This window comes from Thermobia domestica, chromosome 1 (assembly GCF_964235325.1).
Source record: "Thermobia domestica chromosome 1, izTheDome1.hap1.1, whole genome shotgun sequence".
Taxonomy (NCBI): Eukaryota; Metazoa; Arthropoda; class Insecta; order Zygentoma; family Lepismatidae; genus Thermobia; species Thermobia domestica.
Window position 1 is genome coordinate 206147984 of NC_137454.1, and position 26684 is coordinate 206174667.

The following is a 26684-nucleotide window of genomic DNA, read 5'->3' on the forward strand; positions in this document are numbered from 1 at the left end:
ATCCGAAATTAATATTGCGAAATGAAAATATAATACCTTGTTGCCTTCTTTTAACTCATAGATTAGCTGTATAACCATCGAACATGATAGGGTGTTCCAATCTTATGAACCAGGCCATTCAATTAAAAACAAGAAGTTCTAGGGATGGTTTTAACACTGATAGAGATTACGAATGTATGTAAGGTTAAATGTTAAGGGATACACATTCAACATCGTCGCTATCTTGATTTTTTTTTATTTTATTTTATTTTATTTTATTTTTTTATTTTTTTAATTTTTCAAATGGAAACAGGATTGTGTGATATATGTTTTAAGCTCTAGAATTTGGTAATCGGTTTTTCAAAATATATTACAGTAACAAATTTCCTTTATAAAAATAAGGGATTTCATAAAGAGTATTTACCCAATATTTTACGAAACTCTAAGTAATTAGTTACGTTTATTTAAGCGTACCTTTTCGTTTCTATATGTTCAGAAATCTGTGTTCTCTTCTCCCTCGTCTGCAATGTTCCGAGGTAGTAGCGCTTAATTTCCTCATGCGATATTGGTTACTTTATTTACAAACTCTTTTTCCTTTTTACATTGTAGAGCCTAAGGTAGAAATTTTAGAGATTTTCACACTACGCAGATTCTCAAATAGAAATTTTAGGGTTCACAATGTAAGAAGGAAAGGAGTATCTAAATATATCAACCAATGTCGTTTGAGGATGAAGGGCTTTTTTTAGCTCGAAATATTGCTAAAGGAAGTACAAGTTTGTGAAAATGTAGGAACAAGCAGATAACGTTAAAATTATGAATATATGTTTCTTACAATCATTAACTAAGATAGTTAGGTGTTACATTTCATATTGTATGCAGTGTGCATGGCTGCTGAAAAGGTTTCTGCAAACTACTACTACTAATTGTGCTAACAGTCAAAAGAATATATGTTTTTATGTTAAAATATCTTTGATTGTTTGTATAAGGCTACTCGTTTGTTTTTCACATCAGTTTGAAGAAGCAATGGTTGTGTGAGAAATGGCAATTTCACGTGAACACTTTCGGGGAGTGATTTTTCATGATTTCAGGTGTAGTTTAATACCGAAACCATGCATCGAGTAACTTCATTTGGCTTTTGGGGATTAAGGATCATCCAATAGGACAGTGTAAATTTAATTTTCGAATTCAAGGTGGTCGCTCATTTCTTAGTGCTGAGTTTCGTGAAGGTCGTCTCTCCACATCTGTTGTTACCAGTAATGTTGATACTGTGCGTAAAATGATTAAGAGAGATCGGCATGTGACATATCGTGATATTTAGGTATTTTTAAACATTGACGTGAAAGCAATACATAAGTTTTTTATGATCATCTGAACGTACGGAAACTTTCAAGACGTTGGATCATTCACATTTTGACCGAAATGAAATGAAATTTTTGAGTTTTACGTCCCACGGTTATGCTGGTTAGGCTAAAGGAGACGGGAAACCACGTTCATGTTAATTGGTGTGGAGAAATGCTAAAAAAAAATTGAGTCGAACTAAGTCAAATTTCCATTATACATCGTTACAGGGAATAACATTTTTATATATTCATACGAACCTAAAACTAAATATCTAGCCACTGTTTGGGTGTTTCAAATTGAGTCGAAACCAATAAAAGTTGTTCGTTCGAGAAGTGCTGCCAAGAAAATGATTGCTTCCGTACATGTGGCAACCATAGCTTCAGAAGATCGAAGGACTGTAAATATTGAGTGATATACAACAATTTGTTTGCTAGAGTTCATCAGTGAATTAGCAAAACAAATCCAAATCGTGGTATCATTCTTCACTACTACAACGACAGTTTCCACGTAACACACTAAACTGTTGATTTGTTTTAGTAAAAACGTCGAAATAATGACTGATTGTCCGTACTCACCTGATTTATCACCGAATTATTTTTGTTTGTTTCCACACATGAAAAATAAATTGCGTAATGAGCAGTTTTTGTCGTCTGAAGCAGCTGTTGACGTATTCCGAACAAGTTTCCAAGATAGTAGCATCAGAGTGTAAAAAATGCTATCAAAATTGGTTTGAGGGTATGTAAAAGTATCAATCTGAAAAGAGAGTACTTTGAAAAACAGTAAAGTCATTTCCAGAATTTAACATGTCATTACTTTTCCAGGAGCCCTTGTGTTTCTGTTTTCTGAAGTCATTTAACATTCGTACAATGTATATACTTTTATTCTGTGTTTGACAAGACTAATCAACAATGTCGTATGCAGGAATGAATAAATAATCATAGAGTTTTGACGTATTGAATTTTATTTATGTAAAGTCTTTTACTGAAATTATATAATTCATTAACAATTTCAGCTGAAAACTTAGCTGGATTAATCTACCAATTAGAGAATCCTGATGTTAAGCATATTACGAAGATACTTGAAGTTACCCAATCTACGTACATAAAGCAATATTTAGCATTGGTAGCTCAGATCATGGTAAGTTAACAGTAAGTTGATGTTTAAAAGAATTATCTAGTAGCTATGCGATTTACGTGTAGTTTCGAGTTCAATCATCAATATAAGCGTGTACTATAAATTTCAGATAAAGTTGGCCTTCAGCCGAGATTCCGTATTAGTACGTTTCAGTATGAATTGCTTATTCAAATCAAATAAATAACTAAACGTTTAAATCTGAGGGTAGCTTTCCTGAAATCTAAAACACAACTGAACAAGACAACTCGTAAGTTATCATATTCATGCCATTAGAGTTTAGAAATAAAATAATTAGTCTAGGTATACTTTAGAAACGCATACAGATAATTTCATAACTATATTTAACTCTAATTATTTACTACTAGGCTTATGTGCACGAACTCATTCATTATAGTTATCTCAACATAGCAAAGATAATGTGAGGTCTTATATTGGCTGCCTCTTCCAGCTAGTTACTCAGTCTAGCTGATTCACTGTCAGTGTCGTAACAAAACTCTCCGGGGCTCCAGTACAAGAGGATATTTGGGGGCTCCCACAAGCGAACGTATTTTTCAATATAATAGTAAAAGCAATAAACAGCATTTCACAATTTACGATAATTTTATAGAGCACAGTATCGTATCCATTATCTTTTCAATATTAGACAAAATGAAAAAGGTATTAATCACATTTTTTTTTTTTTTTTTTTTTTTTTTTTTTAGAGAAAACAAAAAATGTAAGAAATGATGTTATTCATAGTATACCATAGTTATACACATATTATTTACAGAAAAGAATATCATGATTAAGAAATAAAAAGGAAATATCAGGGATGTTGTACAACTGCTGAAACAATTTCAAAATAAACTTACTGTAATGGATTCAAATATTCAAACATGCAAAATACCATACAATACAACAAAAATTTAAAGTCGTTTCAAAAAGCTTTTTCTCCTAGCTTTAGCATCAGCAAAATCTGAAACAATCTTGTCCATGTTTAGTCTTGAAGTTTGTTTTCGTTCTACTTTCATTATAGCAACATTTGTTAACCTTTGTTGTGAGGTACTACTCCTCAATAGTTGTTTATGAGCTTCAATTTCGAGAACGAGCGATCAGCAGAAGTCACACTTACTGGAATTCTTAAAAAATTACACATGCGGTAAGCACATCAGGAAAAGACGTAGAATACCCATTTTCCACCAAGAACAAAGCTATTTCCCGAATTGTTCGAAGGTTATATATATTTCAGCCTACTATAATCTCTAAATACCAGTATTTGCCGTGGAAAATCTGAGCTTACATCACTACTGTACTTTGTAGCAAAATTATATCCAGATTTCTGAAGGTCTTCTTCAGATGCAGACAAAAATCTTGCTGCTAAGGTGAGAAAAGAAAGGCTATTGAGCACTTCAGTCATTCCGTGGAAACGGGTGCTAAGTTGTGACACAATACAATCCAGAATAGGATAAAATACAATGACACGAAATGTATCTTCCGATACATCTAGTATACTATCTGTAGCCAGTTCATCAAAATATTTCTTTGCAAACGTTTTGCGTTTCTCTTGAAGTGTTTCTGAAATACTCAATTTCAAGCACAGGTCTTTTGTGAATTTTACAAGCTCGTCATACTTTTCCCGAAGATCTTTCATTTCCCGAAGTGATTTCTTCAGATTTTTCTCTGCTATTGCAGATCAATATCAGAAGAATGCAAACTTTTGTAAGTTGCATACATGGACATTAGAATCTTTTCCCAAATGACTAGCATCAACACAAATTCAAATGTCTCTATCTTCTTTTTTAATGCCTCAGCTGCTCTCAACTCATCTGGTTTCTTACTTGTCTGACAAATAGCGGTAAGGGACTTTTGAACATCAGCAATTCTTTCTTTCATGCAGGTAATAGCAGTATGTTTTGTTTCCCATTTAGTTATACATTTTTTTGAAGCCCTTTCATCACCAAGATGAAAGTAAAAGTAACTATCTAGAAGCACTAGAACTGAAAAAAAGGAAAATATCTTGTAGAACTTTAAAAATATTGGAAACTATGTGGAGACTTTTGCAGCGTCGGCAATAACAAAATTCAGATTATGCGGACAGCAATGAACCTACGGAGCGTTTGGAGTAGTATTACTAATTCTTGCTTATAAACCACTATAAACTCCACTTACTACTGATGCTCCATCATATCCCTGCCTTCTGCACCGTTGTATGTCGATTTGGTTTCTGAGTAAAATTTCACGAACGAGATGTTCATAATTCTTGGCATCATGCTTATCTAATGCATAAAATCCTACGAAACTTTCTTTTGATTTCTAATGTCGCTTCTTCATAGTTCGCAACAACATAGCGAACAATGACATTAACCTGATCAGTTTTTTTTTTTTTTAATGTCCAATGTTGAATCCACGATTATTGAAAAAAAAAAAAAAAAATCGAACGTCTTCAAAAATAATGTTTCTCAAATTGCTAGACAGAACGTCAATGAGTTTGTTCTGAATTACGGAACTCAGATCTTTAACTTCCTGTTTTTGTAGCAGCGTGTTTAAAACCGGATCAAACTCTGCGACTAACTTCACTGTTCATAGAAAATTTCCTTCTGAAAACTCGTCTTCACATTTTTTACCTTCATTTCCTCTCAAAGTTGTGTTTCCAGATGTTAAAGAAAGTATTATTTTAATGAAACGCACCAAATCTCTTCAGAAAGCACTTTCTCCTGAAATTTGATGCTCGAAATCCTTATCAATTGTTTCATTTTTCATCTAACTAACTCTGACCTTCGTGGCATCCATGTGAATCACACGTCTTTCATGAACAGTTATTTTCTGAGCAAGATGATCCCAATCATCAATACTGCCAATCCATTCTGTCTTAAAATGATTTGCACTTCTATCACCAAACAACCAAGTTACAGAGTTCACTTTATCCATGAGAGGACAATAACTCAATCACAGTCAAGGAATTTTAGCCCTTGGTTTTTGTTCTCATAAAATAATATTCAAAAAACTTGCATTTTTTAATTTCAATGACAGGAAAGCTAATGCATGATAGGCAAAGCCCATAAGACAAAATGCTCCTCTTCAATCTGTCGGAAACATTTTTTTGAAGTACCATCTATCTGTTGGGTATTGAGAGGTAAGATCCAAACCTGTCAGAAAAAGAAGAGGATGGGTGGTAGGAGAAGGAGATCTCAGTCAGTGTTTACAATCACCTGTTACGTTCTTTTTCCCCTTATCATGAACACAATGCAGATCAGCGAAATCAGTTTTACTTTCCAACATAACTTGCAATTTAACATAGAAAGGGATTCCTAAAACAAACAAATAAAAAAAGCTGTTATATCAAATTTGCAACAGTAACCTAAAATTTCACAATGATTATGTCTTCCACATAAACGATAAATAACAGAATATAATACCTATTCAATACTGAATAAGAAACGGGTTCAGTGAGTCTCTAGGCCCAAAAACAGAAAAAAATAGTACCAAAATTACTCGTAATCTACAATTTTATAATGATTATTTCTTCCACATAAGAAATAAATAACAGAATATAAGTATTCAGTACCAAGTAATAAACAAGTTTAGTGGGGACCCCAAAAAACGCAAAAGAAATGTTACGAAAGTTACTAGTAATCCAGAATTTCAACACAGTGATTATTTATTACACGTAAGAAATGGCCCTATGGGATGAGGGGGACAAAACAAAAAGAAAATTACTAAAATTGCTGGCAATTTTAACATTGACAATGATTTTTTCCCACACATAAGAAGTGAATAACAATATAAGTATTCAGTACTGAGTAATAAACGGGCTCAGCAAGGCCTCTAGCCTTGGGGGCCCCAAAAACAGAAAAATATTACTAAAATTGCTGGCAGTTTTAAAATTGATAATGAATTTCTCCCACACAGAAGTGAATAATAAAATATAAGTATTCAGTAGCCTACTGAGTAATTAACGGGGTCGACGTGGCCCCTAGGCTTGAGGACCCCGCTGCGTTGCACCACTTGTACCGTTCATTGTTACGGCACTGTCCACTGTCCAATTCCTGAAACACGAAGCTAACCTCTTGAACCTCCAATGCTACCTCCTTTTCCAGGATCATGTAACTACCTACTGCTTACGTGAGCACTCTTATGAAATACCTACATTGTATCTTCTTGTGTAGGAACACTTCCTATATTTGGAGCGTGATGTCGACGTTTCTGTTTTATTTCCTTGAACAAAGAATGATATGCATAGCTTAACTCTTTATACATTCTATTATGAAAATTTTTGAGGAAACATGCAATGTTTTGTAAATGGAACTGCCTGTAAAAGCCTGTCAGATTTTGACAGGCATTATACAGGCACCTGTTTAGGCGAAAACACATGTAAAGAAAATATTACAGGCACATTGTTTTCAGGTATTATGCATGTCGAAAAAGTATTAAACTTCTGCTGGAAATTTTGCACGGAATCACGCGTTGTACAGTGCCTGTACATTAAAATGAGAACATGCAATGTACACGTAGTCACTCACATGCAAGTAAATGGAGGGAATATGTGCATGTAAAGCACCTTGAATGGATTGTTGTTAACATTCGCAATACAGTAAGAATTAAAAGTACAAGGAAGGTGCCTGTTCATGAACATGTAATATACATGTGTGACATTCGCATCACATATAAATACCATGTATAGCGTATAGCATGGAAAACGCATGATGTAGAATATGTTATTTTACATTTATCATTTTCGTGTACATGTGTAAGTGTGTAACTTCCCTACGTGCAGTGTACAGGCAATGTACAGGTGAACGGGAACATGCAATGATCATGACTGCCAATAAATGGATTAAACAGATACGTGTGGTGAACAAGGTAGATTGGAGCTAAACATTCACATTATAGGCATAGGAGACATACAATATTCAGGCACAAGTCTCCAATTCGACATTCGCTATGCAAGGTCTTGACACATGTATAATACATGGGATTACAACTGAATACATTGCCTGTATTATATCCGTGTACATGAGAAGTGTGAACCCACCTATATACAATGTACAGGCAATGTGCAGGTAAATGGAAAATGCAACGATCATGATGCCAATAAATGGGTTAAACAGGTGCACGCAATGAACAAGGTTGATTGGAGTGAATAATTAATGTTATAGGTGTACGAAACATGTAATATTCAGGCACCAAGTCTCCAGTTTGCCATGCACATATGCAAGGTCCTGATACATGCATAGTACATTGGGATAGAATTGGACACATTGCCTGTAACATGTACCTACATGCAGTGTACAGGCAATGCACAGATGAATGGGAACGTGCAATGATCATGATTGCCACTAAATGGATTAAACAGATACGTGTAGTGAGTAAATAGCTTAAACAGGTAAATGCGAAGGACAAGGTTGATTAGAGTGAAACATTCACGTTACAGGCGTAGGGAACATGCAATATCCAGACATTAAGGGCCTTATGCAGAGTCGTTTTGATGTCTGATTAACGCCATATTACGGAGTTGACTAACGGATGGTTATCAAAATTGTATTCAGAGTCTCTGATTAGGACGTAGTATTTGACGAAGTTAATCACATGTGACTAATTAATCTAGAGCAGAGGCTAATCTTTTACCCACGGTTTAGCGTGCGACACAACATTTCGTATTTCGCATTTCATGTATTTTCATTTTTACAGACTACGCATGCGCTGATATACTTATCCGTAGTTGCCACATTTATTTTTTCTCACCCGATACATTGGGGTTATATCAGAGATGTGCGTCTACGCGTAAAAAACTATAGTTTACGTTTACGTGTCAACAATGCGTAGACAATGTAAACAACGTAGACTATGTAGAATATGTCAACAACACGTAATTTAAATGGCGTCATGGACAGTAAAAGACAGGGGCGGATCCAGGGGGCGATCGACCCCCCAGAAGAGGAATCTTTCTTATTTTATATATATAAATAAAACCCATCCCAAAGTTTGAAGCCCTTAAAAGTAGCAGTATGACAACCCACCGCCCCCCCAGAAGTCGGTCCTGGATCCGCCCCTGGTAAAGGAGCTTTCTTTTGTCGTTACCTTGCGAAATTGTATACAAAATAAAATGCCTAGACCAGCGAATAGTAGAACTTTCGAATACTTAGTTTCGTCTTGATGAAAGAAAATGACAAATATTATGCATTTTGTAAAATATGCAAGAAAAAAATGGCAAATACAGCAGCTTCAAGACTGAAAGCCCACAGGTGAGAATTAGTTTTGTAAGTTTCATTATAAAAGCAGTGCTCGAAGTGGAAAATCTAAGGAAGTGGTATATACAGAGCAGAGTAAACATACACCCTTGTTATCCGGAATGTGAAAAAAGCAAGGTAACTCTTTACTTTGGGTTGCACTTGCAAGTAGTAGTAGGGCAGGTTAGAAGCCCCACAGGGCGCGCTGTCTTCTGATCTCGAAATTGATTGCACTAATAGTAGAAGTAGTAGCAGTGGATGCAGTAGTAGTAGAAGGACTGATTAGACGCTGTTGAAGTCACTGTGCAACCCAAAATTTCTGCCAAAAGCAATAAGAGGTATGCTGATCATATTCTTCTGAGGTGGGGGTACGCTGATCGTAATTCTCCTGAGGTGGTGGTATGCTATATCCCCACTTCGAGCACTGGATAAAAGTGATCCAATGTGTTTGTGTTCAAGGAGTGTATAGTTTTTACAGGGGTTAAGTTTAGAGTTGCCCCTCCGCTTTTTATAACAATCAGGAAGATTTACAGGAGAAATGAGGTAAGAAATGATAATTTAAAGTTTTTAGTTGATGTTTAGGAACGCAAATTCGGCATGAGAGTTATGTTTAATGCGAGAAAAGATATGTGGAAGTTAGTAGCCCTACTATTTGCCGGATGAGAAAGCATTCGCGGAAGGTTTCAGCAGCATGGTACTGTAGTTGCAAAATATGGAGAATATGGCGAACAGGTGTAACGGATGCGCAAAAATAATGAAGAAAACCTTTTAAATTTTTCTGAAATACGGAGTACTGAACTTACGTGAAATGTAACAATTTTTAATACTTTAATCATTGTTTTTTGTATGTTGCAAAGTACAAGGGCACCTTCAGACTGGAGGGGCAACTCTAAACTTAAGCCATTCTTCCTTACATTTGATCGTGGTTGTCTACATAGTCTACACGAGAAAAGGTGTAATGTAGATTACGTATAGATTACAGTAGACAATCGCGTAGACGTAAAATTATAGTTTACGGCACATCACTGGGTTATATAATCATATCCAAATCAACTTTTTAGTTGTACTCAAACTAGACTGAATACCAAAAAGTGCACCTTCCTTAGTAAAGAGCTAGTAAGACACTAACTAGTCGCTAGCTAGTGTTACTAACGATCGATTAACGAATTGTCTCTGAATACCGCCCCAAGTCTCCACTTTGACATGCACATATGCAAGGTGCTGACACATATATACAGAGGCGTGCGCAGACCCTTGGATTAGATGGATCAAATAGTAGTATTATTCCTTAAAGCGTGCAGCCTACATTCTAGTATCCTAACACCTGTATTTCACATGTATTTAACACGTCAATTACATTTTTATCAAATGAAAAACAACTGTCGTCAGATCCTCATGATGTAACGTATATGTCAACTACATGGAATATGCCGGTTACGTACATGTCTTTCTACTCTCTACATGTTGTTTACACGCATTTTTCACGTTGCAAGGTTTCAACCCTATCAACATGAAAACTACATGTTTCCGTGAAATAAACATGCAATGATCTTGAAAAAAATCGATACCTGTCTCATGTGTTTAAAAGTGTTCCATTTTCAGGCGCATGCACAGGTGCCTGTAAAGATATGCCTGTTTATATATGTTTCACAGGCGCCTGTAAACCACCCGCATTTTCTGTCTGGGTTGTCACATAAATGTAAGACTAATTATAAATTTCTACTTTGGATATTTTATATTAATACTATATACAATATATATATATATATATATATATATATTAATACTTACCAATATTGTTATCCATCTCCACATTGATCTTTCCTGATAATACTCCGTAGAAAATAAATTGCTTCCTTTATTCATCTTGATTATTTTTACATGTGTGTAAAATCATATTTATTTTATTATGGAATAGTTACTCACAGGAGAAATACATTTCCGTATATGCAATATATTGCTTCGTAAACATAAATTCATACGCCCATGTATTAAATGCAACTTAAACCAAAAATGTCACCACAGAATGAGTACATTGTTGGAAATAATTAGACACAGGTATTAGACAAAATAGTGGAAACACCTAGCGAAACTATGTCATCTTTTCAATACATCTGGCCACACCGAAACATTGGATCATTCAACCTGCTTTTGCTGATTACCCCCCCGCCATTTTGGATGGGTTCAACATATGGACTTGAAACTTTCGGGAAAATATTTCCCTTGTCGAGTCCTTTCCAACGATATTTTAGTCGACCCCCTTTGCCATTTAACATTTTCAAGCTGACTCCACGTACCAGTATATGGGAGTGTATGGGTTGGACCTTTTAAAGCTCAAAATCCAAGTCCCTTAAAATAATGATGGACGTGTTTTTGCGTTTTCTCAAATTCGCAATCGATTCGAAGATACACAGGGTGGCAACGGACTTTATGGACACGAAATGTGAACCTCCGCCATTTTGGATGGGTTCAACATATGGACTTGAAACTTTCGGGAAAAAATATTTCCCTTGTCGAGTCCTTTCCAACGATATATTACTCGACCCGTTTTGCCGTTTAAAATTTTCAAGTTGATTCCACGTACCGGTATATGGGGGTGTTTGGGGTGGACCTTTTATATTTCAAAATTCAAGCCCCTTAAAATAATGATGGCCTTATTTTTGCGTTTTCTCATATTCGCAGTCGATTCGAAGATACACGGAGTGGCAACGGACTTTATGGACACCCTATATATATATATATATATATATATATATATATATATATATATATATATATATATATATATATATATATATATATATATATATATATATACAGGGTGTCTACTGACCTGGAAAAACCTGGAAATAGCCTGGAATTGGACGAGGAGCCTGGAAGTAAAATATTGTTTTTGGGATTGGTATGGAATAAATATATTTTTGTGAAACGCAAGGAAGTTATATACTACAGCATAAGTTGAAAGCCAATAATAACTTATTCAGTGGAGACGAAGTTAAGAAAGACAGACAGACTTGAGCAGAGTGCAGGCGGTAAATGTTTTTGGAAAGTATGTTGAAGGTACAAGAAGAGACTGAATAAGATTTTGTTTGTTTGGCATGGTCGTTGTGAATAACAGTGACTACAAAAAGAGCTAAATTAGTCCCCCATGATGATAGTAACGTAATTGAAAAAGTTAAATTTCATGATCTATTAAGTTCGTGTCTTACACTGAGGGAGTACTGGCATACAAGCTAGAAGCCTTCTCTGTAGTTGCTGCTTATTTGCATAGTATGAATCAAGCTTATTTGCTGCTTTGTGAAGACATTGGTTTACATGTTTCTGTAGCAAGAGTAATAGACAGGTCTGGAACAACATTCCGCTTATACTCCTGTGCCGAAGCTTTTTAACTGGAGTCCAAGCCTGCGGATGTCGCAGTGAACACCATTCCCGGTGACCGAAAGGTGTATCACCGGAAAAAAGTAAAATTGCCCACATCTTAACGGAATCACTTTTTGTATTTAGGTTAACATTTTACTAGTCTTGCAATAAATCCTGTTACACACTAACAATTAACATTTTATTTTTCAGCCATTAAAATGGGGAAAAGTAAAATTAAATTCCAGGAGTCGTGCAAAGGCCACTGGAAATGGCTTATTAGGTCCAACGATCCATTTAAAGCAGGTTGTAAACTCTGCAGAACTGATTTTGACATTTCAAATATGGGAGCTGGATCATTGAAATCTCATGAAAAAGGAAAGAAACATCAAATAGCTGTTAAAGCTCTTAATGCACAATGTTCGATCGTAAAGTTCTCAAGCAATGTTAACAAGAAGCCTTTCTGTACAAAAAATTATACAGCGTCTTCCAGTTCAGTGACTGGCACATCATCTAGTCCAGTTGTTCAGGAGAAAAATTAAAGCCCAGCAAAAACTAGTGGTGTAATAAAGAGTTATCTTATCAAAGATCAAGTGACGAAAGCAGAAATAATCTTGACATTACACAAACGTCAAAGTTACAAGTCATGCATCGCCCAGAAGCCAAGCGAGTGCAACGGATTTGTTTCCTTTAATGTTTCCTGAGTGTGAAGTCGCTAAAAATATGCAGTTACACAAAGACAAAATAGGTTATGTCATCACTTTTGGATTGGGTCCATACTTCCAACAGACGTTACTTCGTGAACTACGAAATTGTGAATTTTTTGCAGTATCGTTCGACGAAAGCCTAAACACTATCTCACAGAAAAATCAAATGGACTTAGTAGTTCGTTTCTGGCACAGTGACGAAAATAAAGTTTTAACACGTTATTTAACATCAGTATTCCTCGGACATGCTACTGCGCAGGATTTGTTAAGTGCATTTATAAATACTTTCAAGGACAAGGGCCTCGATTTTTGTAAGTTACTTCAGTTTTCCCTTGATGGCACCAACGTTAATTTGAAATTTCTGAGTGATTTGATGGCCTATCTGAGTGAAGAAAATGGTGAAGGTCCACAGCTTTTGGAGACAGGAACGTGCTTTTTACATATTGTTAATGGAGCTTTTAAGACTGCGCATACCAAAGCTGGTCGGAATGTGACAGTTTTTGAAAGCGTTGTACTATTTATTCAAGGACTTCCCTTCAAGAAGAGCAGATTTCATGGCAGCATCTGAACAGCAGTTTTCCCTCTTAAATTTTGTTCTATTAGGTAGGTGGAGAATCCTAAAGTTATCAACCGAGCCATAACTATGATTCCTGCCTTAAAAGTTTATGTTGATGCAGTGAAAACAAAACCTCCTGAAACATCAAACTTCTCTAAAGTAAAAGCCCACATCTCTGATGTACTGTTGCCCGCTAGATTAGGGTTCCTTCAGTCCGTATCTGTAGAACTAGAAGAATTCCTCACTAAGTACCAGACAGACAGTCCATTACTACCGTTTCTATGGAATGACCTAAACACGTTGATTCGTAGTTAAGCCGTTTCGTGAAAGATGATGTCTTAAAAGTAGCTAATACTTCAAAAAAACTGACCTCAATAGATGTTTTTGATAAGGACATCTTAAAACCACCTAATCTAGTTGATGTTGGATTTTCTGCGGTTACATCGCTTAAAGGGGTGAAGGATGTTAATATATATTGAACTTTAAGAAAGAATGCAGAAGATTCTTACAAGAACTGTGTAAAAAACTTATGCTAAAATGTCCTTTAAAATACAGTGTAACAAGAGCCGCAAATTGCTTGTCTCCAGAAACTATGACCAACGAAACCTTCGTGAATCACGTATCACACTCGCCCTGGAGACATTTGTCTAAATGCTGATATGGCGAATTTGGAATATTTAAAATTTTGTTCAGACAAAGACAGCACGAAAACTGTCAAATTTCAGTTACAAAAATGACAGATAAGACGTTTTTCTCCATGATCTGTTTAGTAAAGAAGGTGTCTCCAATGCGTTTAAAACATTCATGCATAAGATATGTGTACTTTTCTATAGCAACGCAGCAGTGGAAAGGAATTTCTTCATTAACAAAGAGTGCATTGTTGAAAATCTCCAAGAGGAGTGCTTGATTGCCCAGAGAAATGTGTTGGATGCTGTGCGTGTTGCTGGTGACATACGTAATATGAATATCACAAAGAGTATCATCCAGTATGTGAGGAATGTATCAAGCAGAAGAAATGAATATCTGAAAGACCGCGGTGAAAAACAAGACAGAGCAGCTCGAGAAAAAAAAATATTAAGAAGAAAATAAGAGTTGGAATTAAAGAAGAAAAGAATACTAACTGACGCCGAAGCAGAAGTAGATGCGTTGGAAGAACAGGCGAAAAAATTAAAAGGGATGTTGAACTTTAGAAGTTAAATGTCAAAAACTGTTCACTGTGAAAGTTGTTTTCTATATTTGTTCATATAATGTGCGTGGTTCCATAACATTTTCAGTTTTTTAAACTTTCATGTTACAATACATTTTTAAATAAAATAAAACTGATGGCCAGTCCTCATCCAAGAAGAATGTGCAGTAACGTTTAACAATATGAACTACTTTGCGTTAAGAATTTATATTATATATGATCATTTTCTTTTTACTTCTAAACTAATACTAGTTTGACAAAAATGGCGGCAAAATAGCTTACTCACCGCTAAGTCCTACCAGTACTTAGCATAAAATAGCACAAGAGTACTTTAAAGGGGAGTGCTTGTAGTAAAATACTCTTGTGGTATTTTATCCCATAACTTAGCGATGAGTAAGCTATTTTCCCGCCATTTTTGTCATTGTTCATCAACACTCATGTGCTACTACTATAATATTAGTTTATTTGAAATAATGTTTTTGACGGAAATTTACTATTATACAGGGTGAACCTCAACTAAACCGATAAATTTCGGGAGGTGATTCTAGAAGAAAATTCCTCTAACTTTTCTCCACGTTACATAGTTTTGGAGCTACAAGGTGCCGAAAGTGTGGAAAAATGAACTTCCGAGTCCTATATTTCCAAACCTATCCAACGTAGAGAGTGCAGCTTAATATCTCTTTAAGGAAGTCTTATCTGTTCTGAACGTATGATTTCCTTTGTGAGATTTTAAGCAGCACTCTCTACTTTGGATAATTTTGGAAATATAGGCGTCGGAAGTTCATTTTTCCACACTTTCGGCACCTTTTAGATCGGAAACTATGCGCCCTGGAGAAGAGTTAAAGAGGATGTTTTTTTTCTTGTTTGGGTGCCGAGAATCATTTCCCGAAGTTTGTCGGTTTAATTAAGGTTCACCTCTTTATAGTATTCCTACATTAGGATATTTAAAGCTACTGCACATTTTCTCAACCGGCCTTCTGGTAGGGGATATTTTAATTAAACATTTTCTTGTGTAAAATGTTTTGAGAAACTACATTTCACTCAGTTTTTTCTTTTCATCTTGTCACTTAAAGAAATTATCACTTGCCATATGCATTCTCTAATTATAACCAGTTTTTGTTAAGAACTATATAAAATTGCATTAACTTATACGTGTTACAATAAATGTCACTCTACTGAATAGACCTGGAAAAAAAGGAAAAATAAACCTTGAAAACCTTGATAAAACCTGGAATTTGAAAACGAACATTTAGTAGACACCCTGAATAATGCTATGAACTCGCTCGTGGCTATACGGGCCACTTAGAGTACGCCTTTGCTGGGTTAGATTCTCGGTGGAAGCTCGTATGGTTTGAAACCCACGTTCAGCTATGGGCTCACGTCTTATATAACCTTGCTGCTCAATGGAACGGTAAAAGTCAAATCAACGGCTGTGTTGGTCATACCTTACCAAGGAAATTATATTTGTGGAAATCGTTTATATGTCAGTATTGTCTGTACATGCAATTTAGTTGTGGAGAAGATGAAAACCCCAGTTCTTACTGAAAAATAAGAGACGTTTCGTTTTTCGTTCTACTCCCCAAGCGATGCCTTAACACAGATTAAAAGTATTGCGTATTCTGAATGTCTGATCCATTCGAAATACACTTTTAAAAAATCAAGAGTTAATTACACAATAATGTATAAAATCACAAGAATAGAAGAAAATTACGTGAGAAATGACGTAATTCTACTAGAAAATTAGTAGTAAGCCAATTTGACCAATCCCGTTCTTCTAGCGTTAATTGATAACTTGTTTTTCAATTTTACCTCATTTTTATTTGATTTTTATATCATCAGTTTTGTATTAAAATAGAAACTTTTCATAATAATAAGTTAATTTTCCTAACGCCCTTAGTTATATCTATTAAATTATGCATAAAGTTCACAAATCAAAACGGTTCACAATGCATAGTAATGAAAATTGTCATTTTTATTTTTAATTTTAATTGATTTATTTTGAAACTAATTTGAATTTTAACCGTTACTTTTTTTGACATTAATTTTTAATTTAAGAAATTATTTTTCCATAGCCTTAATTTTAAATTTTAATTCGTTAAATTTTTTATTAATTTTTCCAACTATGGTTATTAAATGACATAAAAGTGTTTTACATATTCTGTAAATTTTATTTTTCAATTTTACCGAATGAAAAATACATATTAATTCGGGTGCTCACAACTCAAGAATTATATAAAATGAAGCAGAACATATTAATGTCGTTTAAACTTTACAAAATATGTACGATAACGAATTTGCAAAGAGGAGTTAGTTACGATAGCCTTTTCTCGGATATCATATGTTGAGAAGAAGTGATCTTGTGTTGAAGTATTTCTCCTCAATTTTTCTATGCATACATATATATGACACATTCACTGTTCATACGCATGCACTGTTAGGACTTAATCACTGCTAATATCCAGATTTTCTTGCAGTTCTCAGATTCCAATTCTCTGTTCTTTCAGCATTCCTATGACGAGGCAATAGACAATATAAACTTCTTGCATATACTATGCGAACCATGTGAAACACTTAATAACTCAGCACCTAAAGATATTCCTGAACAGCTTCAGAAAATATGTCAGTTCATCAGAATAATTTGGTTGAATTCTAAATATTATAATACAAAGTAAGTATTTTGTCTATATATTAAATTATTGAATTTGTGTATCTACACATACAGGGTGGTGCACTGAGGTATGTCCAAATTGCAGCAGGCATTTCCTCTAAGGACAGGAAACAAAAAAGTCTATATCAGTATATGCGTGATACCGGACCGTTCTGGAGATATACAGGGTGAACCAAAAGATATGATACGTGCCGCATGGCATGAAAGTAGAGGTGAATAGACTATCAGTGAATAATGAGAGACACATGGATATACTGAAAACAGTGGAAACCGTTATCAGCGTACCGTAAGCATAATTAAAGGAACACAAGGACAACATTTAATTAATGGAAGTTGGGAATGACACATGCCTCTCGAGAAAAGGTTGGAACACGTTGCTCACACTTTGTACAACGATGTTAGAAGAGCTGTTCAAAACTACCACGTTCTAAACAGAGACACGCACGAACATGATACATTATGGATTCATGCACATCTTCAAACACCTGGTGTTGAAGCTCGAATGCTGCTTTTTTCCTGATAGAGAACATCTTCGACAGGTGGCGGAAAGACAAGAACTTTTGAGATGGCTTCAAAAGTAAAATTCTATAATGTTTCTTCTATTATAGGCGTCATACCATCTAGTAAGCATATTCTCAATCACCCTATATATCTCCGGAACGGCGAATGATCATGTATACAGGATGCGGTAAAAAGATCTGATGGTATTTAATAATAATGACGCATTAATTACACAACATTTGTATATGTTTATTTATTCAATATGTTGGGGTATTTGTATCATTTAACAGGTATTTAAAAAATCTTGAAAACAAAATCATAGGTTTCGAAGTTGACCGTTATCCAAATAGTGTCCATTTTTCGCCATGCAGTAAAACAATTTGACATTTTTATTGGCGCGTAGAAGTGCGAATAAGCGTAATGGAAGTAAGGGGTGGTTTGATCAGCTGCTGTGCATGCTACACCATTTAAGTAGCCATGAAGCTGTGGTTGTGGGAACACCATGCATTTGTCATGGAAACATTTTCCAGAATAGATAACTCTTGCGACGAAACTCAACGTCAACTCCGCTAATATTAACGTAGATCGAAGAGGACTATTTCATTCCATAACACAATTTTATTATGAGTGAAAAACTACAGAGAAACAGATTCAGCTCTGAAACGAAAGTGAACAGGTCGACCAAGGTTAGCCAAAACACCAGAAAACATAAGCGCGTAAGAGTAGTTGTGGAGACTGGTCCAAACAGGCCAGTTCGGAAACACGCTTCTGTTATGCATTTCTTTCATCGCAGTGTATGGCGGATACTTATCATTTACACTGTTAACCGTACAAAATAGGACTGGTTCAGTAACCAACGCTTCAAAATTTACGCAAATCGCGCAACATATTCACAGTAAATGAAGTAGAACTTCCTTTATTGGTCTGATCGAAACCCTATAGAAATGCATAAACGTCCCTTTCATAGTGAAAAAGTGACAGTGTGCTATGAAGTTATGAATAATCGTGTAATTGGCTCACACTTCTTTGAGGAGAATGCAGGGCAAAAATTTACGGTGACTACAGAGCGTTATCTGTTAATGGTGGAAAATTTTCTGGTTCTCGAACTTAGAAGATACCTACATCGAACCGAATGTGATTTCAGCAAAATGGAGCAACTGCTCACACAACAAACGTTGTGATGAGTGTTATAATTGTGTATAACTATAAATTTCTGTAAACTAGTGACTCTTTGTAGTATTGAGCATTCTTAATGCTGCTGGAGGCGTTGACTGATACAGTGTGTCTCAAAATTTATTTTAAATGTTTATTAAATGCTTCATGAGTTTTAAATTTTAAAATTTCGGGACTAATCCTATGGGACTGCACGACACACCGGTTGGGAATCATTGCGCTAAGGTATGTCCAATATTAAGCTAGCAATTCCTCTAAGGAGAAGCATCGAAAAGTCTCCCCTGTATCAATATACAGAATGTGGCAAAAAGATCTGGTGGTTTTTCGTGGTTTTTCATTGATAGCAACGGACTTATTACATAACATTTGTACATTTTTATTGTTTGTTTTATGCTCCTCTGCTTCCGTATTACAGAAGTAATCTTAAATGGTTCTAATACATACGGACAATCATGTGAATTTGCCAGTCTGCTTCACAGTGTACATTAACGAAATGAAACGATTCATAAAATATAATATATATTTGCTGAATTGGCAATAAATTTGACGAATAACACTTGTATACGGCTGTACCAGAACGATAACTTAAATTATTCTTAATTAATACCAACTTAATTCTGATTAAACGTAGAAGCGTAGCGTTTGTTTGTTTTCCATTTACCAAAGTTTCAATGTAAAATCCCTCAGAAACCCAAAATCACTGAATAAATTTTGAGTGGGGATGTTACACAGCCATACCCCTCTCTAGGTTCGCCCCTGATGGTATAGCATTGCAGGTTTGTTCAATTTGCACTCTCATATCTTCCAGTGTTTGTGATTTTCGGCGTACACTATTTTCTTCAGAGCTCCCAAAGAAATGAAGTCAAGGGGATTAAATCCAGAGATCAAAATGGATACTCCGCAGCACTTCCGCTTCTTCCTGTCCATCTCTCAATGTGCAGTAAGGGACACTTCTGGGTGGTACACTTTTGCCGTAAATTTCCATATGGGTGTACCATCCAGAAGTGTCCCTTACTGTACAATCAAGAAAATTCCTTGCTTCGGAATGAAAGTTGAATAGTGCCCCAGCCTATTGAATGTAATATCCATCTCTGTTGTCAGAAAGCATATACATGCTTATGGTACACAGCAGCACAAAAATTGTATACATATCTGCTTTAATTAGTGAGATATTCTGTTTTCAAGAGTGTATACCTTAATTGAAAACACACTGTACCCATTTGATTGTGATAACTTGAACATGTTTGTAAAATAAAATTATTTCTTTTCGTAGGGAAAGATTGACACTTCTCTGTAAAGCCATCAGCAACCAAATTATTAAGCGATGCATAGATTCCATTGATTTAGATGAAATTTTAGGAGGCAAGACACGACATGGTGTTCAAATATTCGGAGAGTGTGCTGAGTGTTGTATACAGTGGAAAGTTATTTATCATATGGTATGTTATGTTAATTTTTCATTTGATTGTTATTTTTAATTAATCAGGCAGATGATTTTAAATTAAAATTAATTTTTTTTATCACTTTACGTAAATTCGACTTTGTAAAATAATAAGCCTATTCGTTATTTTATTTCAGTTTCTTCTTCTGTGTCTTTAAATGTATGTATAGACACTGATCGATTATTTACAATATGTAGATAGTTTTCGTTAAAAAGCATCCAGATGTGTCATACTGATACATTAGCATCATTATCATTACATGATGTAGCTTAAAATTTTCAAAAGTGTTTTAGATTTAAAATGGAGATATTATTTCGTACATTATTCCCTCTTTATATTTACACTATCATTTTTATCCAAAAATATCAATTTTACGTTGGATAATTCATCTGAAGAATCAGTTAATAAAGGGTAGAGATTGAGAATTGGAGGGAGTAGAATTACTGTAAAGTGACTGACGATAAGAGAATGCGAATCGGATAAATACAGTTCTTACAAAGATACCTGTCTGCGATGACATGCGATCTGATTGCTCTTTACGTCGCTATGTAGAAGTGAAGTCAAAAGGGAAGAACATTATTATTGTAATAGAACCCGAACAACGAACCATTACGCGGATTGTATGTAAGGAATATACTTACAGTAGGGTGTTAATTTGGAAATATTCTAACCGGAAAAGTGCATTCGATTCTAAGAGGAGAGTGGACGTAAATAGATTGAGGGATAAGAAAGCTGAATATCCATTAGAAATGACGAAAAAGACAACTAATAGAATGAATGTATAAAAATAACAAAATCATGGAAGCTGTTAATGAAAATAAAGCTAATAAAGTGATGAATATCAAATGGAAATTTGTAGTCAGTGTGTAGAGCACAAAAAACATAAAACAGTTTTTTAAATCTTTCTGTTTTACGTCCAACGATTAAAGGATTACTAGGTTAAAGGAGACGGTGATGATGAAAAATAAATGCAGTGGTGGAATGAATTAAGTGGGTGGAAACAGAACCCCGAGAAAACCCATGAACACGGTGTTTGCCCACTACAAAGCCCACTTGGTGCAAAACAGTACGACTCCTAAATATCATAATAAGGAACGGTCTATTTAGACATCTTACTAGAGGCGCTAGATAAGTCAATACTTTTCGCAATGTGACACTCCAATTGCAAGTTTCATTTTATAGTTAAAGTTGACAATCTTCAATAAATAAACTTCGAGAATTTTAATTTAATTGGCTGTTGGGATAGCTTTCTAAACTGGATAATTAAATATTTAACATTTGGAATAGAAAGTTAACTTTCGTGTTGTAAGCACTACTTTTTGCGAGGAAAAAACAGTAGATTTCTGCAGGAAATCAAAACAGGGCATTTTAGCAGAAAAATATCCTCCAAGAAAGGTAATAACTGTTCCATCAGCTGGCAAAATCGTGGTTTCGATTTTTTGGGATACTCGTGGCATATTTTTATAGATTACCAAGAAAAGGATAAAACCATTACAGGTCAGTGCTATGCCTCCTTACTAAATCATTTTCAGAAAGAATCTTTAAAAAAGCAATCCAGTTTAGTGAATAGTAAAATTTTCCCTTACCAGGACAATTCCTCGGTTTACACTTCTGGAGTTAGCATGGCCAAAACTATCGAATTACAGTAGGAGCTGCTTTCATATTCACCATATTTTCCAAATTTGGGCGTTCTGAATTTTTCCTCATCAGAGACCTGAAGACCTGTCTTGGTGAAGGAAGATTTCCATCTGATGAGACCATGCTCGATACAAACACCTGTTAAACAGCATCTGACAAACCTTATTTTTTGGAAGACATAAGAGTGTTGGAAAAACATTGAACAAAATGTGTCGAGCTGGCGGAAGACTAAGTCGAAAAAATAAATTGATTTTCAGAATGAAACACGATTCTTAAATATCAAAGTCACGGACTTATCAAACGCTCGTCGTATTGAACCAGTGTAAGTGAAGGGGTAACCTGAATAATCTTCGAGATTTGTAACTAGTGGAAGAAGTGTAGACATTCTACTTGTAAACTGTCAAAACACCCTCTTTCAGCATTAGAGTATGATTGTTACGTAACGCATGTGAACATTTTTTCAAATATACAAAATATCATTTTTCGCTAACTGGGCATGCGATTATTGAGGAGACGTTTGAAATTTTGGATGAAGTTGCCTAAATTAAATAAATTAAGACCCACTTATGTCATATAGTAATTAATTTATAATATTTATCTTATTTATAAGTTTGCATATTTTAAACTTCACTTGCAAAATGGTCTTTCTGCACTGTGTTGAACATACAATTTACAACACTTGTATTCTCGTTACTTACTATTCTTCTTTTTTATTTTATTTTATTTTTTATTTTGAGTACTGTGGTAGAATTAAAAGTTAGTTCTAGATGTGAATATAAGTAAAGTATAATTAATAATAAATGTTCTCCTATTTTAGGTTTCTTCTGCGCACAACCAATTTGGAGACAGTCAAGTACCATGGGACTTAAATAAACCAACAATATTTAATCACGTTGACATATTTATTCAAAGATGTAAAGACATGGTAGAAATTTGTGAATCAATGATAAATTTGTGCAGGTAATTTTGAAAATAGCACTTTTGCTTTCTTAAATGTTGCCTTTCGAACAAGTATAATTAATAACTGCTACACTTAAAAATATACGAGACGCACCCATCTACTGATTATCATTCTGTCTTCCTGGCCTTACACTTTCACCTCATCCCAATTAACTGCATGCCGCATGTCTTTTATGTGTTTGTAGAATACATTTCTTTCTCTTTCTGTGATTATGTTGTATTCACTCCTTTGTTTCCTGTTTCTTCAACATAGCACATACAACACTCACTGCATTGGATTCTGTATATTACTTCTTTTTCCTCCATTATTCCTACCTCTTCCTTTAGTATTCTTTTTCTTCTCCATTAGTATCTCCAGTAACCTCATTCTTCCTTACCTGTACGTCGAAATACCTTTTTCGGTATGTTCTTTTATTTTTTCACTGTCTTCCTCCAATCTTCCTACTTCACTTTCATTTTCTCTTCCTCTTTTCTTGGTCCATGTTCTTCTGTACCCAATTTCCTCTTATCGTAACCATTTCCCTCTAACTGTTCATGAAAAACTTTTATATCTTCCAACGCTCGTCATTTCTCACTGCTTGTCTGCCTATTGTTAATGAAGTTCTTTTTAGCCGACTAGTCCATGTCATTATGACAGTAGTTTCCCGACACGCTACTTTTCTGATACTATTCTGTGATTATCCTCATTTCCTTCTTCCTATCTTCATGCCTAAGAACAGAACACAATAGCCTCTCTTTTTTCCACTCGCATACAAAGAGTAAGTTTAATACTAAAGAATGCAAAGATCTAAAAGTATACAACCTGGACACAGGAAAAACGGTTGAGTTGCCTACCTCATATGCACTTTACTACCTAACACATTTTACCTTGGTTAACTGTACATAAATGTAATTTTTGCCATAAATTTTGTCCCGCAATCCTTCTCTTGAAAATCGAAGAAACGGCTTCATACACAATTTGATCTGGTGACGATCTAACTGTGTACAATATTTGGTGGCTTTAGGTGATACTTTCTATGTGACAATTTGGTGACAGACACACAGACACGCACATTCTTCTATTATTTGTACAAATGTAGATAGAAGATACCAATAAACTGCCAGTGTTATTAGTGAACATCTTAATTAGCCTGACTTTACCAGGAGAGGTCTTAGAGGGTCCATATGAACTAACACAGAAGAAAGCGTAATGGGAAGTTTGTGTTTCCATATTAAACAAATAATAGGTTATTTAGCCTCATAGTCCAATAGAGCACTAGTTCGGACCCAGACAGATGATGGTAGAAGTTGTAGTTTGGAAGGATTACTTTGATCATAAAGTGATGCTTTGACTTTGTGGAATTACGAAAAACAACCGCACTCGAATTTTATTCTATGTATTAAGGCTGTATTTTTTATCTGTACATTCAGTAGATGGATAAGTTCATATGTGCGTATTCATTTCCTAAGTTTTAATACTTGAATTGAACTCTTCGTCAAAACAGCAATACATCAACATAGTTTACAGATATAGAGTAGTGGCAGTGCTATTGGCATTAAAGTTCTACTCCATTCAGTTTATTTCACAAATTTTGCTGTATCCGATTATCACATTTTCTACTGCTTTGACTTACTTCCGTAAAGGCACAGCTTTAGTTTAATTGCAGAAACAATATTTCTTAAGAAATATGTATTTTGGAAGTACGACGATTGATTGAAATGTGGTCAAAAACACTAATTACGAATGAATTGTACCTTAAGGAATAAGCTTCGGTTTCTTGTTTTAGTGCAATTGATGTAATAAGTAGAGACTGTTGTAACATTTATTAGTATACCCTCCTCAGACCTGGAGTATCATATGTGATACCTTGGATTTTGCGTGTTTTGAAACATTCTCAACGAAGAAAGTTGTGCTTGTGGTATCGTCAACTATACGGCGTGCGCTCTGTGACCGTTAATTGTTCTGTTGGTTTTGTGTGGTTGTGAATCCTGCAAGAGGCATAGAATGGCAGGAATCTCTGGATGAACACATGTGAGGAGTTCTCATGATACGTTTCACTTATTTCATTATTTGTAGTTGATATTACTGAATAATATTTACATTCTATAGTCTTACAAGAAATGCCATGTGTTTTTATGAAATGTCATATAAGTTATTACATCATAATAGTAACGAACAGTGAAGGTATAGAATATGATACCTTAGGTCACAACCGATACAAATGTAGTTACAAGAGGGTGTTTTGTAGTTACAAATGTAGTTACAGAATCCAACAGAGTATTTCAGTAGATACTTCGGAGATTACTTTTTTGAAGATGTAACGAAGTATTGGACATGCGAGGTGTCCGAGATTTTGGAAAATCTTTCAATATAATCCCACAAGAAATCAAAACTCTAATTGGTTGTTCTATTGCAATGAACCTATTCGGACTGCCAAGAATCAGAATGTTCTGGGACAGATGAACTAAGATACCGCTTGTGTCCGACAGTATTAGCGGAGACAGTTTTCTCCAGCTCAGAAAAAAATCTCAAAGCTGTGGACGATGATTTAGTTACACCTTACTAACGTGAAGAGAACAGGTTATGGAAAATACGCCCAATGGTGTCCCAAATTGCGAATGCGTGTAGAGAAAACACAAGATCTAAACAGGTTTCGATTGACGATTAAATGATTCCTTTTCATGCGAATATAGCTATGAAACAAGAGGAAAGCCAAATCCAGTAGCACTAAAGGTATTTGTCGTCTGTTCACGGAATGGTTTGCCCTTCGATCTGTATTTTATGAGGGAAAAAAAGCATTATTGTTTCTAATATGTTACAAAATCCAGAGACACTTGATGTTGGACGTGTTGATCTTAAATTGTGAGACAGTTTACCAAATAACACAGAATTATATACATACCGATACTTTACATCCACCCCTTTATTGGACATGTTATCTGACAGAAATATTCTGGCAACAGGAACAATAGTGAAATCTCGCATTCCAAAATATGTGCATTTGAAGACCGACTTGCAACTAAAATCCTGGGTAGAGGCAGCTATGATCAGGTGGTTCGAAACGATTATAAAGTAGTAATAGTAAATTGGTTCGACAATCAATCTATGCTCTTTGTTTCTTCGAATATTGAGGTGAATCCTGTAGATGAATGTCGCCGTTGGTGTAAAAAGAAGAAAGAGTATGCGCATGTTCCAAGACCAGCAATTATGAGGAAGTACAACCTTTATTTGGGCAGTGTTGATATGTTAGATCGTGTAATATCCAAGTATCGTATCAAATCAAGGACAAAAAATGGACTGTAAGATGTATTTTCACTTCGATTTTGTGGCAGCAGCAGCGTGGATTGGATACCGTGAAGAGGCTAAACGCCACCAAATGTCAAGAAAAGACATTTTTGGTTACTATGAGTTCAAGTTGTCAATTTGATACGGATTCTGCCGCTGAAGCAAGTTCAACACAGGATTCCAGTGGTGAAAAAGACGTTAGAGGGAAAAGAAAACAGAGGCAAATTTTTCCTGTGCCTTTTCAGAAATCAAGAATACACAATGCAGAACATATGCCAGAATATAATCCCGAAACACAGGCTAGTAGGTCAAAATGCAGGATGGAAAATTGCAAGGGGTTAACATTTGTACGATGCTCATCTTGTCACATATACCTCTGTTTTACCAGTGGAAGAAATTGCTTTGCTTTATTTAAGAAAAAAAAATGTAAAACAACATACGAAGAAAACTTGAAATTATAACTAAGACAACAGTTAAAAATATTCAGTGTAACGTTTTAGAAATAAGAAAACTGCTTAATTTTCTGGATTTATTATTGGAATACAATTACGATTAATGCATATTGTAATAT

General features: G+C 35.1%; 1 protein-coding gene across 4 annotated transcripts in view; it reads left to right on the forward strand.

Moving 5' to 3' along the window:
- The window catches only part of kl-2 (dynein heavy chain 2, axonemal kl-2), a 564598-nt gene that overhangs the window by 28409 nt on the left and 509505 nt on the right, over positions 1 to 26684 (forward strand). For all 4 annotated transcript variants that reach the window (XR_014132735.1, XM_081769103.1, XM_081769086.1 and 1 more), the window contains exons 6-9: positions 2333 to 2457; positions 16971 to 17134; positions 20082 to 20247; positions 22706 to 22848. Coding sequence is in view for 3 of the 4 variants with exons in the window: in XM_081769103.1 (XP_081625229.1) it covers positions 2333 to 2457; positions 16971 to 17134; positions 20082 to 20247; positions 22706 to 22848 (598 nt within the window). In the remaining variant the exon portion in view is untranslated. The remainder of the gene's footprint in view (positions 1 to 2332; positions 2458 to 16970; positions 17135 to 20081; positions 20248 to 22705; positions 22849 to 26684) is intronic.